Genomic DNA, 16,491 nt, shown 5'->3' on the forward strand with positions numbered 1-16,491 from the left:
CTACCCTGGCTGGTAGATGCGGGCCCCTGAGGCTGGGTGCCTGACTGACTTCTCCCACCTTAGAGGACTTCTGGGCCCCGGAGCGGGGGCATGGGGGTTGTGCTGCTGTGTCGTGCCTGGGGGCTCCTAGCAGCAGCACTGCTGGTAGGGAGCAGTGCAGGCTCACAGGACAGCTGTGAGCACATGACTCCTTGTCAGGGAATCCCAGAGTCTTCGTGGCTCAGCAGAAGTGCTCTCAGGCAGTATTGTTCTTCTGACAAGAGGCAGCCCACCAGACGGAGAGGTCCTCACATGCTGGAGGCTGGGACTCTCTGGAGGAGGTTGAGGTGGTGCCCTGGCTTCTTCCCACCAGACCAACTGATCTATGCTGTCCCCAGAAGTCTGGCCCTTCCTCCATCTTTGCCTGGTCTGGCTAACACTTGTGAAAGACATACTCCCTGCCAGGAGCTGTGTTAGGTTCTCATGGGACTTCTTCAGGCCACTGTGAAACAGTCTCCAAACAGGCTCTCCTCCCTCATTTGGTTTCCTCTCAGGAGGAAATGTGTGTTGCAGTCAGTTTGCCCGGCTGCTTGTGCCCACCCTGTTGCCACACATAGTGCATGTTTGCAGAGCTCCGAGATCTCCGACCCCGCGGAGCATCAGGCATACCAGGGCCTGCTGTAGTCCAGTTCAGGGTGGGAATGCTGGGACTTGCCTAGTCTTAGTTCAGGGAACATTGAATAAGAAAGTCAGGTACTGTGATAGGTGCCATCCGGTGGGCATTCCCTTGGTTTTGTAGATGAGGACACTAAGGCTTAGCAAGGTTAGTACAAGCAGAGTGTCGTAGAATGGGATCAAATGCAGGTGTCATTGGCTCCAGAGCCCATGGTCCAGGCCACCCACCTCTTTTCCGGCCTGTGATCGGCATTCTGAAGCAGTCACCTCCATTTGGAGCAGGCCTCTTGATGTTTCCCTGCTCTGGCTGGCTGAGCTCTGGCTCTTGGGCTATGACCAGAATGGGGCCTTGGGGAAGATGGGGCAGGAGGTTCCAGGCAGGACAAGGAGAAGACACATCACTGCTCTCAGTCAGGACTAGCCCAGAGGCTCTCCATCCATGTTCTGGTTCCTTCTGAGGACCTGGAAGGGCCTGATTCTGCCCCATCTTCCCTCCAGGGGCCAAGTGGGCTTTATCAGAGCTCAGAACCCTACTGTAGCTTGTTTTACTTCTTCACTTCTCTGGAAGGTTTCTGCCATGCCTGTGGGCCCCACTATGAGCCCAGAGAACAGCTGGGAGGCTCTCTTTATCCCTGGGAGATGTAGCATGGGTACCAGGACTCATTTGCAACTTGCTCTAGAATTACAAGAGGGTTTGGAAGTGGTGTGGGTAAGGGTGAATGTTGGAAGAGGTTCTCAAACCTTCTGGTTAGCGTGGGAAAGGGTGATCCAGGCTTGTCCAGGTGTTACTGGATTGCCTCCATCTCTCCAGGGCCCACTTCTGTGAGCTTGCTTAGGCTTTATACATGGCCCTTTCCAGGGCTTTTTGGAGGGTGGGCAAGCAGGGTGGGCCAGTGGTCTAGGGCTGAGCCTCAAGTTTCCATTCTTTTGTGCCCAGGAACCCCTGACTGATGCGGAGAGGATGAAGTGAGTATCTGCTGCCCAAGAGCCTGCCTTGCCTCAGCACTTCCTTCTTAGCTCCAGGCAAGGCTGTTGGTACCACCGGGCTTTTCATTGGATTAGGGAGAAGTGAAGGTTAGGTGGGGTATTTAGGGATTCTGGGAGGAGGCCTGATGTGGATATTTCCTTCTGAAGAGAGTTTTTGTTCCATGGGCTCCAAGAGAACCTGGAACCAAGGAGGTAGGTGCTCAGAGGGTCCTGCTCTTGCCAAAGAGCCCTTCCCCGGCTCCTGGTCCTCCTGTGCCAGCTGCCTCCCCGCAGCCCTTTCTGTCAGCTACATCAGGCCTTTGGAGAGGAGGGCGGTGCTAGGCTGGATTTCCAGGAGATTAATAATGGAGCAGCCTGATTGTGCAGTGGGGAAATCGGAGCTGGAGGGCTTGGTGGCCGGCTGGCTTAGGCTGTAACCAGAGACAGACTGGGAAGTCTTACCCCCGCACCAGTTCTGTCTTCTCATTCTTCTTCACAGGTGGGGGTGGATTCTACCATGCCCTCTGCTCCCCACTGCCCCCCTCCCCACCTCACTGCCCCCAACCAGGCTATGTTCTCAGGGCTAGCAAGCCTATGGAATATGCTGCCCCAGACTCAAGACTCCTCCTTTTGCCTATGCTTGTGTCATCCCTACTCCTTTAAGCTTCTTGAGCCCAGCCTGGGGCTCCAGGGCTGGCCTGTCTTAATGCTGATTCCCCTCTGCCTTTGACCCCTCACCCTGCCAGGCTCTTGCAGCAGGAGAATGAGGAGCTCCGTCGGCGCCTGGCTTCGGCCACCAGGCGCACTGAGGCCCTGGAGCGCGAGCTGGAGATTGGGCAGGACTGCTTGGAGCTGGAGCTGGGCCAGAGCCGTGAGGAGCTAGACAAGTTTAAGGACAAGTTCCGCAGGTGTGGAAATGAAGGGCCAGGCGCCCATGCACATATATCCCCCTACCCCACCCCATCCATGGGAGGTTAGCCAGTAGAGGCCTCAGAGATCATCTGATTCTTTTGGGGAAACCGAAGCTCTGGGAGGAGAATGATGTGCCCCACATCCCATATCAGGGAGGGGTTGAGGAGGGCCTGAAGAGTAGATCTCGACCCAGGGGTCTGCCTTGTGTTCCTCTACAGGCTTCAGAACAGCTACACGGCTTCTCAGAGGACCAACCAGGAATTGGAGGACAAGCTACACACGCTGGTAATCTGTCGGGGGGCGGAGGGGCATGGGGGCACATCGGCTGGCACTGTGCTCATGGCATAGCAGGGGGCTGGGATTTGCCCATGAAGTGCCACTGTGCCCTGGGGCTTGGGAAAGGGGTGGGACAGGGCGGGCAGGGGACCGCAGTGTGCTGTGCGAGTCAGGACTGTCTTAGTGCTCACACTGTTTCTCTTCTCTCCTGGCTTCCCCTCGCGCCGCCGCCGCCGCTGCCGCCCTCTCCCATCAGGCCTCTCTTAGCCACAGCTGGATCTTTGCAGTTGCGTCTGAGTTTGTGTGTTTTCTCCCTTGCCCTGGCCTCCTCCTCAGCTGAGACCTGGGGTTGCTGGGGCCCTGGCCGTTTATCTCTGCCCACTGCCTTCCTCCTCCTTACGTGAGGCCCGCTCAGTACAGTGCCTCCCTTCTGGGGGGACAGCTGCGGGCCAGTGCTTGGTGCTGGCAGAGGTCCTGACTGATGTCACCGCTAAACACTCACGGCTTCTCAGCTGTGGTGGCAACAAGCCCAAGCCATTTGGGGTTGGGGGGGCACTCCAGCCCCTGAACTGAAGATCAGAGGGCTGCTGCTGAGGCCGCTGCTCCCTCCTGACTCAACTAGATAATCTCACAGGCGCCCCCGGCTGCCACCCCACCCCACCCCTCCTCCCTTTTCCTAGTCTAGCCTCGAAAGTGCTCCACATAGAGGCTTCGGCCCCTGGATTTGTACACTTACTCCTTCTCAGGTCCAGCTGCCTGACCTGTGTAGAGTCCCTCGAGGGGCAACTCTTATATGGTCTCTGTTCTTGGCCCTGGTGGCAGCAGGTCATGTTCAGAAAGCCCCCACCCCACAGCCAGCCCGGAGAACAGGAGAGGTGGCTGGTGTTCTGTCTGTCCATCGTCTGTCTATTCCGTCCGCCTTGGCTGCCCCAGCACCTGTGGCTTCCTGTGTCTCTGGGCTGGGGGGGAGGCGGAGGGGAGGGAGGCCAGCTAGGGTGGGGGGGCGAGGTTCACATGAGTTTTGTGCCTCAGATCAAGAAGGCGGAGATGGATAGGAAGACGCTGGATTGGGAGATCGTGGAGCTGACCAATAAGCTGCTGGACGCCAAGAACACCATCAACAAACTGGAGGAGCTCAATGTATGTGCGCTGGAGGGCTCTCCCCGCCTGTGGCTGGGTTGGCCCCAGAGTGGCCACACTGCGTGGCACGGGGCTGGCCGGTGACCCCCACCTGTATCTGCAGGAGCGGTACCGGCTGGACTGCAACCTGGCTGTGCAGCTCCTTAAGTGCAACAAGTCCCACTTCCGCAACCACAAGTTCGCTGATGTGAGCAGAATGTTGTCCCCGCCGCTGCAAGCCCCGCCCCCGGGACGCCTCTCCCTTGGGGTTTGATACCACAGGCCACCAGCCTCCTCTCCCCCTTTCTGCTTTGCCTGCCCCTCGCCTGCATGTCTCCCCTTGAGTCAGTCAGCTCTGCCACGATCGGTGTTCCATGTGTGCTCAGGGGACCATTGCTAGCGCAGGGGCTGGCCTGGCTGGGATTTCTGGAACAGACACAGGGAGAGAGGCGCCCCCTTTTGGGAGCCCATGCCCAAGGTGGGGGTGGCTGTTGACCATAAGAATATCGAGGGGATTTGGCTGAACTGACCGTGTTACTGCAGCAGGTGAACTCTAGACTCTAGAGCCTCAGGCCCAAGGCTCACAGGGTCTATAGAAGGAGTGGAGGCGTTCTTGAGGCCACCGGCCAGTGCAGGTGCCTCAGACTTCCATCTGGTTTGGGCAGAAGCCTCTGTTGGGATGGGGGGAAAGGGACATGGGAGAGATCATGGGCTTTAGTGCTCTGGGATCAGCTGCTGGGTGTGTTCCTCTGACTCTTCAGGTCGTTCGCCCCTGCGGAGCATCGGTTTGTCTGTGAAGCCAAGCTGTGCGCCAGGCTGGTGTGAGACCAGTGCAGTAGCCATTACTTCTGCTCAGAAGTTGGGAGCATTCATGTGTCTTTCCTTTTTCTGCTCTTTTACCCCAGCTGCCCTGTGAGCTACAGGACATGGTCCAGAAACATTTGCACAGTGGTCAAGAAGCTGCCAGCCCCGGCCCCGCCCCTAGCCTGGCACCAGGGGCTGTGGTCCCCACATCGGTCATCGCCCGAGTGTTAGAGAAGCCAGAGTCTCTCCTGCTCAATTCAGCGCAGTCAGGCAGTGCCGGGCGCCCCTTGGCTGAGGATGTCTTTGTGCATGTGGACATGAGTGGGGGTAGCCTGGGTGAACCTGCCAGTCCCCCCGCCCCTGGCAGTCCCACCCCACAACCCAATGGAGAATGCCACTCTCTGGGCACTGCCGGGGCCTCCCCAGAGGAGGAATCACCCTTGCCGGCCTTTGAGAAGCTGAGTCCCTATCCCACCCCATCTCCACCACACCCGCTCTATCCTGGCCGCAAGGTCATAGAGTTCTCTGAGGATAAGGTGCGAATCCCCCGCAACAGCCCCCTGCCCAACTGCACTTACGCTACACGCCAGGCCATTTCCTTGAGCCTGGTGGAAGAGGGCGGTGAGCGGGCCCGCCCCAGCCCAGTGCCCAGCAGCCCCGCCTCGGCCCAGGCGTCACCCTACCATGAGCCCAGCCCTCTTCCCCCAGTACTCAGTGCCCCAGCCAGCTCTGCCAGCTCTGAGGAGGACCTGCTCGCCAGCTGGCAGCGGGCATTTGTGGACCGCACGCCACCCCCAGCCGCTGTGGCCCAGCGCACAGCCTTCGGACGCGATGCGCTCCTTGACCTGCAGCACCATTTTGCTCTTAGTCCCACCGACAGAGATGAGGTGGTTCCAGCACCTTCTCCACCTAGTGAGAGTGGGCTTTTGCTGCCCACAGAAGCTGACCCTGGCCCTTCCAGGGAGGAGGAGGAAGAGCTGAACCTGCCCATCAGCCCTGAGGAAGAACGTCAGAGTCTGCTGCCCAATGATGGTGGCACAGAGGAGGGGCCCGTCACTTCCCACACTGAGGGCCGGGCCTGGGCACTCCCCCACTCCAGCCGCCCCCAGCGCAGCCCCAAGAGGATGGGGGTGCACCACCTGCACCGCAAGGACAGCCTGACCCAGGCCCAGGAGCAAGGCAACCTGCTCAACTAGGGTGCCTGCTTGCTTTCCTACCATGGCTACACTGGGACCATGGGAGACCCCCTACCCTGCCCCAGAGCCCTCCTCCCTCAGGCCAGCACCACTCTGCTCCCTGTGCAGGAGAGGGGGAGAGCACACCGGACTTTTTAGCTGCATTGACTGGCCCCAGCTTGCCTCATACCTTTCCCTTTTCTTCATAGAGTATGTACTTTCCAAATGTAACATGCAGCTGGGGCTCTAGACCTTTCTTCTGGCCAGCCCAAACTGGGCTGTTCTGGGGTGCTGACAGGTCTGTTACATCAGTGTTCATCTCCCATCCCCATTTCGTACCCACAAATGGTTTTTTGTTGGTTTTCCGAGGGTGGGAGGGGAAGGTCATTTGGATTATTAACTTCTAATTTCTAATTTCTATTTTCTGCCTGCTTTCCTCTCCTCAAGTTCTCTGCACAAGCTGTTGCCTTCAAGGGGTCCTTGGGGGATGAGGGAGAGGACTCACTCAGGGCTTGCTTCAGCTGTGTCCATCCTCTCTCTGGGAGGGAGAAGAGGGAGGGATTTGGGGGCCTCAAGCTGGTCTGTGGGTGAGGCCTGGCCCCCTCCCAACCTTGGCTCTAGACTGTTACTCCCAGCTTTGGGAAGTTTTCACATCAATGACTATTTTAAAATTAAAACTATTTTACTGATACTGCCTAATTTGTTTATTAATGGTTTTCCTTGTGCAATTCTTCCCCCCACTCTTGAGCTTTCCAAATCCTAGCCAAGCTCTGGTCTTTGCTAGTGAGTCCCCGGTGCTGCTCTGCCTGGGGTGTCTGTGGCCACAGAGCATCAGGCAGCGGGAGAAGTTGTACCTCAAGTAACCTCAGCAGGGCCCGATCTCCTCGAGGTAGGGTTCAATGCAACCCAGCCCTGGAGGTGAGCTTTTTACCTTAGTTATGATCTTTGGGGGGGGGGGGCTGGTGTAAGGTGTCACCCCAGAATCCCAGGTGCTACAAGCCCGAGACCTGAGCCAGACCGAGTTGACGTTTGGGGCCAGTTGACGCTGCCTGGAGCTTGGACTGTGGGGTGGTACTGCCCTCTAGTGTTCAATGGTTCTAATTCCTTTCCTACTGCCCATCCCCAGGGACCACAGCCATGAACGACAGGTTGTAGAGTTCATAAAATCTCTTCCGAGCCAGCGGGTTGCAGCCAGAGCTGCCAACAAGTCCAGAGACATCACCTTGAGTTCGCGTGCACCCAAGGCTGTTGCTTAGTCAGCTTCCAGAGCTTCCCATCGCTGCCGGGAGCTACCAGAGCCCCCGGCACCCCCACCTCCCTCCCAGGCCCTAGGGCCTGACCCTGACATCCGGGGTAAGGTGCTGGGGACACAGACAACATGTAAGGATGCGCAGAAGCCCAAGCAGAGAGTCACATCTCGGTTTCAGCCAACAGACTATCACCTAGTCCTGAAGTCATGAGCACCATCTGAGAGCTGGGATCTGTGGAAAGGCAAAGGGCTGTTCAGACCACCATTCGTCCCTCCACCAGGGACACAGGTGGGACGCGGCTGAGGTCTCCCACACCCACTCTCCCTGGGCCTAGGCCTCTTTGGGATCTGGCTCTGCCCGACCCTGGGGGTTCTTACCACTGGGGCACATCCAGGAGCTGCTGCTCCTCTGCTGGGCAGCAGGCTCTCGCCCTCTCTCTTGTTCCTGCGTGTCGCCAGCCCCTCCTGCCACCTCTTCCTCCTCCTCTCCCTCTGAGAGGAGGTCACAAATCTGTTGCTGCAGCTCGGGGCTAATGCTGTTCTCAGCCAACACAAGGCTCCGCAAAGCCGTGGGGTAATTTTCTACCATGTCTAGCAGGGTCTGAGGTGGGGAAGAATGCGGATTTTTCAGACCACTTCAGGATGTCCACAGACATGTGGCCTCACCTGCACCTCCATCCCAGCCCCCCCACCCCAAGCATGAAGACTTCTCACCTGAGCTGACTGGTTGGTAAGCCCTGTGCCCTCCAAGTCCAGGACCTCTAAGGTGCGGCTGGAGGCCACAGCTACAGCCAACATCCCCGCCACATGGTCACCTAGGGAGGCAGCACACATGCACACGGTCACCGGCAGTCATGAGTGGGCCTGCCAACCCTTCCTCCCCTGAGGCCTCCCCAGTGCCCTAAAGACCCTAGATCCCACCCCAGGCCAGCAAGCACAGACATTTGGTAGGCGGCTAAAAGGGAGGCTCCATGACTCGGGAGTGAACGGGTGAAGAAAGCCAGGCCCAGGGGTGGTGATGGGTACTTTGATGTACCTGGTGGTCATCTGGTCCTCCACATAAGTGGCTTCTCCACTACCTCACTCATCCTCCCTCCCTTCTCCGTCCCCCAGGGGGAAGGGGTGTTACCATGGCCAAACAATGGTCCCAAGTTCTTGGATGGGGGTGGGATGGTGAGACTCACAGGGGACTTCCTTGAGCCTCACCCAGGGGGTTGTAGTCCAGATTGAGGACGCGGACCTGGGAGCTATGGGCCACGGCAATCGCAAGGCGGCTCCAGCCCTTAGGGGTGATGCCAGGGTTGGCGCTCAGCGTCAGTTCCTTCAAGCCTGGGCAGCATCAAAGTGAGGAGCCAGGATGGAGGTCAGGCCCTCTTCAAGCTCCTCCCCTGCCCTGGATCTCTGGGGTGTCCCTGGTGGCTGAGACCCATCCCACCCCACCCCACCACAGAGCTCCTGGGCCTCAAGAGACACCTGCCTTCCCTGCATCCCCCACCCACCAGAGGCTGGATGCCTGAGTCTCCATTCTGCTCAGCCCCCCATCCTTCTAATAAATATTCTCACACACACATCACATACACCCCATCAGAACCCTCAGCTCTGGGTCACACCCCCTGCTCTCTGCATCTGGCTTTTTCATCAAGGTCACAGCAGCCCGTGTCCTCAGAAGGGCCTCTTGCTCACCTGACTTGGCTCCATCTGGGGGAAGGAGGCCACAGATGAGGTTGATGGCTTCATCACCTAGCATGCAGTCCCCCAGGTCCAGAGCCACAAGGGCAGGGTGGAGGGCCAGTGCTGGGTTCAGCAAGGCCAGTCCTGCATCTGTCAGGGGGCTTCCATGCAGGCTGGTGGGTGAGACCAGAGAGCAGAGGTTACTGCAGTCATCAGCCCTATCTGTAGGGGACGGACCCCTTCCCTTATGTGAGCCCTAGAGATGAGGAGGGCACTTGTCACAGCACTTGGGAGAAGTCTTAGGAAGGAGAAATAAGATTCTAGATTCCAAAAACCCAGGTGGAGGCGGAATTTGGTTTCTTTTCTGGGGCAGGGATTGGGATCCAGGACAAAGCACAGAAGTGTGTGAGTGGTGGATTGGGACTCTTCAGTGGGCAGAGTGCAGGGGCAGGGGTCTAGTCCCCAGGGGAGGTCCTTCTTGAGCCGGGAGGGGCTGCCCCCAAGAAGTCAAGGCTGGTGATTAGATGGGGAGGTACACGTGCCCTGCCAGAAAGGGGAGGGTAGCCCATCTCCTTTGGGGTGGGGCCGTGTGTGCACAGTCCAGAGGTAAGGGATAATAAGCTTGGAAGGTGTCGTGGAGGCCTGGGTGGAGGGATGAGATGGTGCACAAGCATGAGAAAGCAGGCTGGCGCAGAGACAGCTACAGGAAAGTGTGTGGAGGAATAGGCGGTGGCAGGGGGCGTGTGAAGAGGGGTGCAGTGCCCGGGACCCCCTTGCGAGGGAGCGCACTCACAAGAGGGACTGGATAGAGCGGTTGGTCCGCAGCGCCTCTGCCAGCTGCTTGATGCGGCTGGGACTGGACACGACGCCTAGGTTAAGGTTGAGCTGCGCCAGGGACGTGGCCCCGGCCAGGGCCCGGCAGATGCGGCCGAAGTCGCGGTCGCAGAGGCGGCAGCCGCGCAGTGATAGCAGGCGCACGGCGTTGTCGCGCAGGCCGCGGCAGATGTCCCGCACCTCGGCGCCTGACAGCGGCTCCCCTGAAATCTGGATGGAGCTGGGCAACATCGTACCCACGGCTGGGCCTCCGGGGCCGGGGCCGAGGTTGGCGGGGCCGAGGGCGGGGTCGGGGCTGGGGTCGGGGCTGGGGTCGGGGCCTGGGCAGGGGTCGCGGACGGAGAGGGGGCACAGGCGGTGGCAGAGGCGCGGGCGGCGGCGGCCGCGGCGGAGGCGGCGGCGGCAGCGGCGGCGGTGCGGGTGAAGGCGAAGAGCGTCGGGGCCGTGGCCGAAGCCCGCGGGGGTCGCGGAGGCGCCGAGGTCGCCTGCCGGGCTGAGACCGCGCGGCGCTGGGGCCGGGGCGGACCGTGCCGTCCGTGTCTGGGAACGGGCCGGGGCGCGCGGGCCGGGGCCGGGTGGGCGCTGCTTCGCGCTTGTCCTCGTTCCTGGCGGTCCGGGCGGCGGCTGCGGGGCCTCGGTTCAGGACGTGCGGGACCGGTCTCGGCTCGGAGGCCGCATCTGCTCCCTCCCCTCCTCCAGCCCGGCTCCCCTACCTACCCGCAGGGAGAGCCCGAGGCGGGCGGGCCGGCAGCCGGCTGCAGGCAGCAGCTCCGGCTCGGGCTTCGGCTCCTGCGCCTGAGCGGGCGGCGGGTTCCCATGGCAACGGTCGCGTCACCGCCGCTCGCCCCGCCCCCTGCCCGGCCTAGGCCACGCGGCCCGGGGTCTGCACACACCCGGCATTCCCGAGCGGTGGGGTCGCTCTTTCCCTGGGCGTGGACCCAGACGGAAAGTAGCTGGTGGTGGGTCGAGGCCGGGGATGAGCCGGGGGTGTGGCGGGCAGAATGGAGGCACGTCACGTGGAGATGGCATTGCTTCTGCCCTTTCTCCCGTCGTTCCCTCCTCCTCAGGGCCTGACCCTTGATGTCTCCGCCTGCGGCCCTTGCACGCCCTCCGGTCCTGCTTGGAGGTCCTCCCCAAAGCCCCGTAATCCGGGCCGCGCCGCGCGCGCAAGCGGTGTTGGGGGAGGTCGAGCCCAGGAAGACGTCCCCGCCTGCCCCTCGCCAAGATGGCGGCCCCGCCGCAGAGGTCGCAGGGGCCACAGGCCGATGGGGCCGGGCCTGCCAGGCACACCCGGACCGCGAAGGGTTCCTGGGGCAGGAGAACCCCAAGTAGGTGCAAGGTGTTGGTGCCGCTCCTTCCCCTGCTGCCGGCGGCAGATGCTTCGGGGCTCAGTACGTGTGATACTGGGGTAGCGCAATGAAAGGGAGTGTTGGACCAGCGACCTGCTGTGGTAGGCGACCGAGTTAAGGGAGCTGGAACTTTCAGGAAGGGTACACTGCACGGTGCGGGTAGTGCTGTTTGCACTTTGTTCACTGGTGATGGGGTGGGGTCCTCACATATCGGAGGACGCACGGCAAATGAAAGGCACGTCTTTCTTAGGCCCTTTGCTGGGAGGAAAAGATGCTGACCCAGATTTACTAAGAAAAAAAAAATAAGCGTAGTGAAGGGAGGCCAAACGTCCTATTTCATTAACCACCTGACTTAACTCTTAAGTGGAGATTAAATGGGTGGTGGGGTGGATGGTGCTAGGCTGGGGGGGGGGCTGGTTTTTAAGAGTGAACAACCCTCTTGGAGAGGAAGGACAAAGTAAACTCCAGATGACAGCTTTGTTCCTTTGGCCTCAGTATAACCAGGACACCGGCAAGTTTGGCTTCAGATGTGAGCTCTGAATTATCCCTACCCAGTGGCCCGGGTGCATCACGGCCTTGTAAATGTCATGGGGCTGAATCTGGGCATTTTTGGATTGTCATTGTTCCACTGGTGTGCCAGTGTGAGTGAGGCTGAGCCCACTCAAGCTGGGTGCTCTCCTCCATCAGACTTAAGGTTCCTGTGTTTGAGGCCTCCCTGCGGCTCCGTGGGGTGAGTATCCCTCGCCCCCAGGGACAGGTTTCATATTCAGTCTCTACTTTCAGTGTAGTCTGGGCTCTTCCACCTTCGTCCTGCCTGGATGAGGGTAGCAAGAAGAGGACAGGTGCCATTACCACCAGGGACAAGAGAACAGGAAAGTGTATAGAAAGTAAGGTGGCAGGGAGGACCACTGGAATGGTAGCTCCAGTTCCAAACTTCAATCAGTATTTTAATTACCAAGTCTATATTTAGCAAGACAACGTGGCAGAGATAAAGAGGGAGGAAGGAGGAAGCGGAGAGAGGGCCTCAGAGGAGCTGAGCCACTTTCCGCACTGGTTGTAAAGCCCTGCAGTCCCAGCCAGGGATTCTAGGCCTGTGCCCTTCAGAAGGCCCACAGGCGTTAAGGGGTTTGCAGAAGTGGCTACAGCTCTGAGGCAGCTGCAGACCCCACCAAAGAGACACATGCCATCAGTACTGTTCTTTAATCTTCCTCTGCTCCACAGATGGGGGAACAGGGGTCGTCCAAGGGTCTCACGTGGGGTCAGTGTGACTGCAGGGTCACCGCGACAGCCTTAGCTGTGGCATTGAGCATGGTGGCGGAAAGCCTAGCAGCAGGGAGTGCAGCAGGGACATCCCTAGGGACCCTCTGCATGGGCGGGATGTTGGGGCCCTCCAGCGTGTCCAGGATCCCTAAAAGAGAAGATGGAAGGTGAGCCAGAGCTGGCTGGGCACCGAGCTTGGAGGATGTCCCCCCTGCCCCTGGCTCTGCTGTCACTCACCCTCTACCACCTTGTGGTAGGCAAAATGCAGATAGAGCAGGAAGAGCATGTGCAGAGCAGCCAGGGTGCCACAGAGGAGCAGCCGCTGTGTGGGGCCCACTGTTCGTGACACCAGCACTGCCACCTAGGGCCACAGAACACAGCTTAGAGGGCCTGGCTCCAAAGCGAGCAGTGTGGAGAGGACATTCCGGCCCAGAGCTTAGAACCATTTTTGGGCTTTTCCCACCCATTCGGAACCCTCTGTGGGGTTTGGCCCCAGCTCTGAGCTGTTTTCCCGAACTCCCCAGGAGGTCAGCCCGCCCCTGGCAACCTCTTGCCCAGCTTACCATGCGGAGGGTAGACAGCCCACCCACCAGCAACCAGAAGAGGTAGAAGAGGGCATGGAGGTGGATGTTATAGGTGACGAATAGGACAATGCAGTGCCCAAAGAGGCCATAGCCCTAGGAAACGGAATGGCGGAGAGGAAAATCACTCAGGCTGGGCTGGCCTTTGAGCTCTCACGAAGGTCCTGAGAAAGAAACAGTCCGCTGGCTGGCTCATCCCATTCCAGTGCCTGGGGCCTGGGAGAGATGCAGACCAAGGCCTAGCTACTCTTTTGAAGATTACCCTCTCCCGCCACCATGCTGGACTCCTTACCAACAGTGCCAGCATCTGGAGCATGGTGATCTGGGCGTTGCACAGGTACGCGAGGAAGTAAATGAAGGACGAGACGCCCAGCCAATAACCGAAGCAGGTGCCAATGGCTGTGCCCATCAGGGTGCCCTCCCGCTGTGGGGTGAAGGCTCTGCTTAGTCCTGGGAGGCCTCTAGTCTCAGCCTCACCCAGGGCTTCCCTCAGGGGCTGCTTCTACCTCACTGCACCATCACCTCCTTGGGCAGCTTTCAACTTAGTTCAGCCACCCCCCAAAGTCCTTTGTCCTGCTTACAATAATGGTGTCAGATGTCTTCATCCCATGGAGGAGGATGGCAACCAGCGTGAAGACCAGCATGAGAGGTCCATAGAGTTCCCCTGCGATTTTCTGTCAATATACCAACTCATTCAGGCTGGAGGGTACAATGGCTCTTCTGTTTTAGGTCTTCCTAGGCTTTGCCGGGTGGCCCCACCCCCTACCCTCATCTCTCCCCCGGCTCTCCCAGACATGCTACCTTGGGTATTCACCTGGGGGAAGTTGACCATCTTGATCGGGATCATGGACTCCAGAAGCCTGGGAGAAGAGAGGAGAGATGAGAGCCAAGGCGGCACTAAGTTATAAGGTTCTGGAGGGCCTGAAATCTTATTCATCTTAACTCCAGAAAATATGCTGGATGATAAAGGAAGAAGAGGGGAGTAAAGACAGACAAGGGATGAGGAAATAAACTCCCTGTTCCTAAAAATGCTTCCAGGAAGGAAAACCTTCTGATACCAGGCTCACATACATGGAAAACTCAGAAAGCCTACCAGGGCCTTGGGAGAGAGCTTGACGATTTATCTATTTGACCTGCTTCCATTTAAAACAGACCAACAGGGGCGCCTGGGTGGCTCAGTGGGTTAAAGCCTCTGCCTTCTGCTCAGGTCATGATCCCAGGGTCCTGGGATCAAGCCCCGCATCAGGCTCTCTGCTCAGCAGGGAGCCTGCTCCCTTCCTCTCTCTCTGTCTATTTGTAATCTCTGTCTGTCAAATAAATAAATAAAAATTTAAAAATAAAAAATAAAACAGACCAACTTCAGAAGAGAATGCCCAGAATTCAGGGCTTTGATGGTGAAGCCCTGGAAAGGGTTTTGTAGGAAAGATTTTACTTGAGGGAACCAGTGTGTCTCCTGTCTCTTCCTGCTTACCATTCCTCACAACACCGCTGAGCATATTCTGCAAAAACAGCCTAGAAATGGTATGAAAATTCCACACAGAAAGGATAAAACTACAAGTCACTCTTCCCCACTCTGAAGTGACCAGCTCCTGTAACACCTTGGATTTTGGCTAGATCTTACCGCCTCTGGAAAACCTGCCACATACCGCCCTCTAGCCTACTCTGGGTCAGGTGTCCTCCCTGAGCACATGAGTGCTGAACTGTAATGGCACCTGAGGGCAAGGCTTCCAACTATCTTTACCCTGTCTTCCATGAGACAGAACCATTACAGTGCCCAGCACACAGCAAATGCTCAGTAAATAGCTGCTAAGTGGTACTGGGTGTCTGATGAGCACCTCTTAAATGACGAGCAAAGTACCAAGCCAAAATTAGATCCACTTCTCGAAAAGTCCTTCAACAACTAAGCAGTGGTATTCTGGTTCAGAGACTGTTCCAGTGCTGAGAATATAAAAATAAAACAGAGATTTGTTTTTGAGGAACTTTCCGGGGAGCCAGCCCCAGAAATAAGTGAGTACAGCACTGCTGCGGGGTCATCTGTTAAAAGAAAGCATAAAGTTCTCTAGGATCACCAGGAAGGGACAAATTGGGGATGCGGCTCAGGAATGGGGAACAGAAGAGGTGACATTTGTGCTGTGTGTTGCTAGAGCGGTCTGCTAGATGGAGAGGAGGAAGGCAGAGCCTCAGGTCTTGGTAGCTGGTTGTAGCAGGTGGATGAAGAACTAGGTGTGAGGAGGGCAGCTTCTGTCAAGAGAAGGATTCTCACCTGCTTCGCACCTGGGCCGGCTCCACATCAAAGTAGGGTCTCAGGATATCGATGTTGGCGTATAAGCTGAAGGCCCTGGAAGCTTGTCTCTTCCCTGCCTGCCACATCTGAAGTAAGGAAGACGGAAGTGGGGCGAGTAGGTATTGTGAGGGAGATTCTGGGCTGTAGTCCCTGTTGCCCATTTTCTGTTGGTCTTCTACATAGTTCTACTGCGTTAGACAACATGGGGTGAACTTCGACACCAACTCCAGCCCTTGAGGCCTGCCTAGATATACCTTCCCAGCTACTTGGAATCCAGTCTTGCTTACCTGATCTGCCACCTGCCGGCTTAGCTGTCCCTTAAAGCCCTTCATGCCCAGGAACTCCCCATCCTCTTCTTCCGCAGCAGCTGCATCAGCGTCGACTTCCTCCTCCCGCAGTCGTTGATGCAGCTCACCCATATCCTCGAAGCTGGAGCCTGAGGTATCATCCATGTTCTCCATGTCAATCACAGCTGAGCCCCCACCCTGTGAAGACAATGGCTTCGAGTGCGGGACCTTTCTGCTCCATCCGCATGTCCTCCTCCGTTCCTCCCAGGGTTTGGGACTTTGTTCTTCCACTGCTGGGGGCATGGCTTGGAATCACCACAGATCACGCGGCTCTCTTCCCTTCACTTGCTCTCAGAACCCTTGGTGGTCTGGCTCTCTTTTCTAGCCTGGAAAACCTATTCCTGTCTCGCATACATGTCTTTCTTCTACCTTTCTTGCCAGATTCTCAGAGGGCTGCAAAAGTGCCCATTTCCTTTGTCTTTTCCATCCCCCAAACAAGGCTGTGCACACAGCATGGTTTTCGCCAGTGCCAGTGAAAACTGCCCACTCCCCCGCCACGCCTGACCCCGATCGACCAACAAACTTGTCTCGAAAGCAAGAGCAGGTGTGTCCAGAGACACGAGGCCCTTTGGTTGGAGGACTAGTCTACCTTTCAGGTCAGCACTAGTCCCACTGCCTTTCGTGTACACCAAGATCCAAAGGGGAGAACAAGTGCTGCAAAAGGAGCAGACCTCCACGCTCCCAGGGGGAGTCCCCACAACACTTCAAGACGGCTGCCAGCCCTGGGGCTACTAGCAGGCGGAGCCTTGGGGGCGATTACCTGGATGTTTTCTTCGAACCCTCCCCATTCCGGGGCAGCCCCGCTTCGGGCGCCGCCGGCCGGCGCCGCCGTAGTTGCCATGTCCCTCGAGGGCTCCCGTCGCTGAAGCCCGCGTAAGTCCCGCGCGCGGAGGAGGAGTGGGAGAGACGTGGGCCTGAGGGAGGGCTATGTCTAGGGGTGAGAAAGAGAGGTGGGTTCAGCCGGAACGCAAAAAGAAGCCCGGATGTTTGGCCAAACCTGACTTCCGGAA

The 16,491-nt window shown here is 58.1% G+C and overlaps 3 protein-coding genes across 14 annotated transcripts in view; 1 reads left to right on the plus strand and 2 right to left on the minus strand.

Annotated features, from left to right (window-relative positions):
* The window catches only part of TJAP1 (tight junction associated protein 1), a 24,166-nt gene extending 17,561 nt beyond the window's left edge, over positions 1 to 6,605 (plus strand). For 11 of the 12 annotated variants that reach the window (XM_059178074.1, XM_059178081.1, XM_059178072.1 and 8 more), the window contains 7 exons: positions 1,592 to 1,620; positions 2,367 to 2,528; positions 2,751 to 2,817; positions 3,065 to 3,094; positions 3,841 to 3,948; positions 4,052 to 4,135; positions 4,833 to 6,605. In XM_059178074.1, the coding sequence (XP_059034057.1) occupies positions 1,592 to 1,620; positions 2,367 to 2,528; positions 2,751 to 2,817; positions 3,065 to 3,094; positions 3,841 to 3,948; positions 4,052 to 4,135; positions 4,833 to 5,927 (1,575 nt within the window). In that variant the 3' untranslated portion in view covers positions 5,928 to 6,605. The remainder of the gene's footprint in view (positions 1 to 1,591; positions 1,621 to 2,366; positions 2,529 to 2,750; positions 2,818 to 3,064; positions 3,095 to 3,840; positions 3,949 to 4,051; positions 4,136 to 4,832) is intronic. The other variant, XM_059178084.1, reaches the window with a different exon arrangement.
* Positions 6,572 to 10,792, minus strand: LRRC73 (leucine rich repeat containing 73). Its single transcript, XM_059178090.1, has 6 exons — positions 9,620 to 10,792; positions 8,839 to 8,999; positions 8,362 to 8,484; positions 7,870 to 7,970; positions 7,534 to 7,756; positions 6,572 to 7,387 (listed from the first exon to the last, which is right to left on the minus strand). The coding sequence occupies exons 1-6, from the start codon at positions 9,889 to 9,891 to the stop codon at positions 7,317 to 7,319; spliced, it is 951 nt and encodes a 316-aa protein (XP_059034073.1). The 5' UTR covers positions 9,892 to 10,792; the 3' UTR covers positions 6,572 to 7,316.
* Positions 10,793 to 12,192: 1,400 nt separating this feature from the next.
* YIPF3 (Yip1 domain family member 3) lies at positions 12,193 to 16,453 on the minus strand. The gene is made up of 9 exons (XM_059178087.1): positions 16,242 to 16,453; positions 15,422 to 15,619; positions 15,114 to 15,220; positions 13,665 to 13,710; positions 13,432 to 13,524; positions 13,143 to 13,274; positions 12,833 to 12,946; positions 12,507 to 12,630; positions 12,193 to 12,417 (listed from the first exon to the last, which is right to left on the minus strand). The coding sequence occupies exons 1-9, from the start codon at positions 16,320 to 16,322 to the stop codon at positions 12,269 to 12,271; spliced, it is 1,044 nt and encodes a 347-aa protein (XP_059034070.1). The 5' UTR covers positions 16,323 to 16,453; the 3' UTR covers positions 12,193 to 12,268.
* Positions 16,454 to 16,491: the final 38 nt, after the last annotated feature.

This window comes from Mustela lutreola, chromosome 6 (assembly GCF_030435805.1).
Source record: "Mustela lutreola isolate mMusLut2 chromosome 6, mMusLut2.pri, whole genome shotgun sequence".
NCBI lineage: Eukaryota > Metazoa > Chordata > Mammalia > Carnivora > Mustelidae > Mustela > Mustela lutreola.

Excerpts from the sequence above, each read along its gene's own strand:
- LRRC73 (XM_059178090.1), bottom strand. The coding sequence starts at position 9,891 with ATGTTGCCCAGCTCCATCCAGATTTCAGGGGAGCCGCTGTCAGGCGCC. Across the intron at positions 9,000-9,619 it reads CGCTCTATCCAGTCCCTCTT|CCTGCATGGAAGCCCCCTGA; the intron begins GTGAGTGCGCTC and ends CTCACCCACCAG. Across the intron at positions 7,757-7,869 it reads TTACCAACCAGTCAGCTCAG|ACCCTGCTAGACATGGTAGA; the intron begins GTGAGAAGTCTT and ends TCCCCACCTCAG.
- YIPF3 (XM_059178087.1), bottom strand. The coding sequence starts at position 16,322 with ATGGCAACTACGGCGGCGCCGGCCGGCGGCGCCCGAAGCGGGGCTGCC. Across the intron at positions 15,221-15,421 it reads GCCGGCAGGTGGCAGATCAG|ATGTGGCAGGCAGGGAAGAG; the intron begins GTAAGCAAGACT and ends TCCTTACTTCAG. Across the intron at positions 13,525-13,664 it reads AGATGGTCAACTTCCCCCAG|AAAATCGCAGGGGAACTCTA; the intron begins GTGAATACCCAA and ends GTATATTGACAG.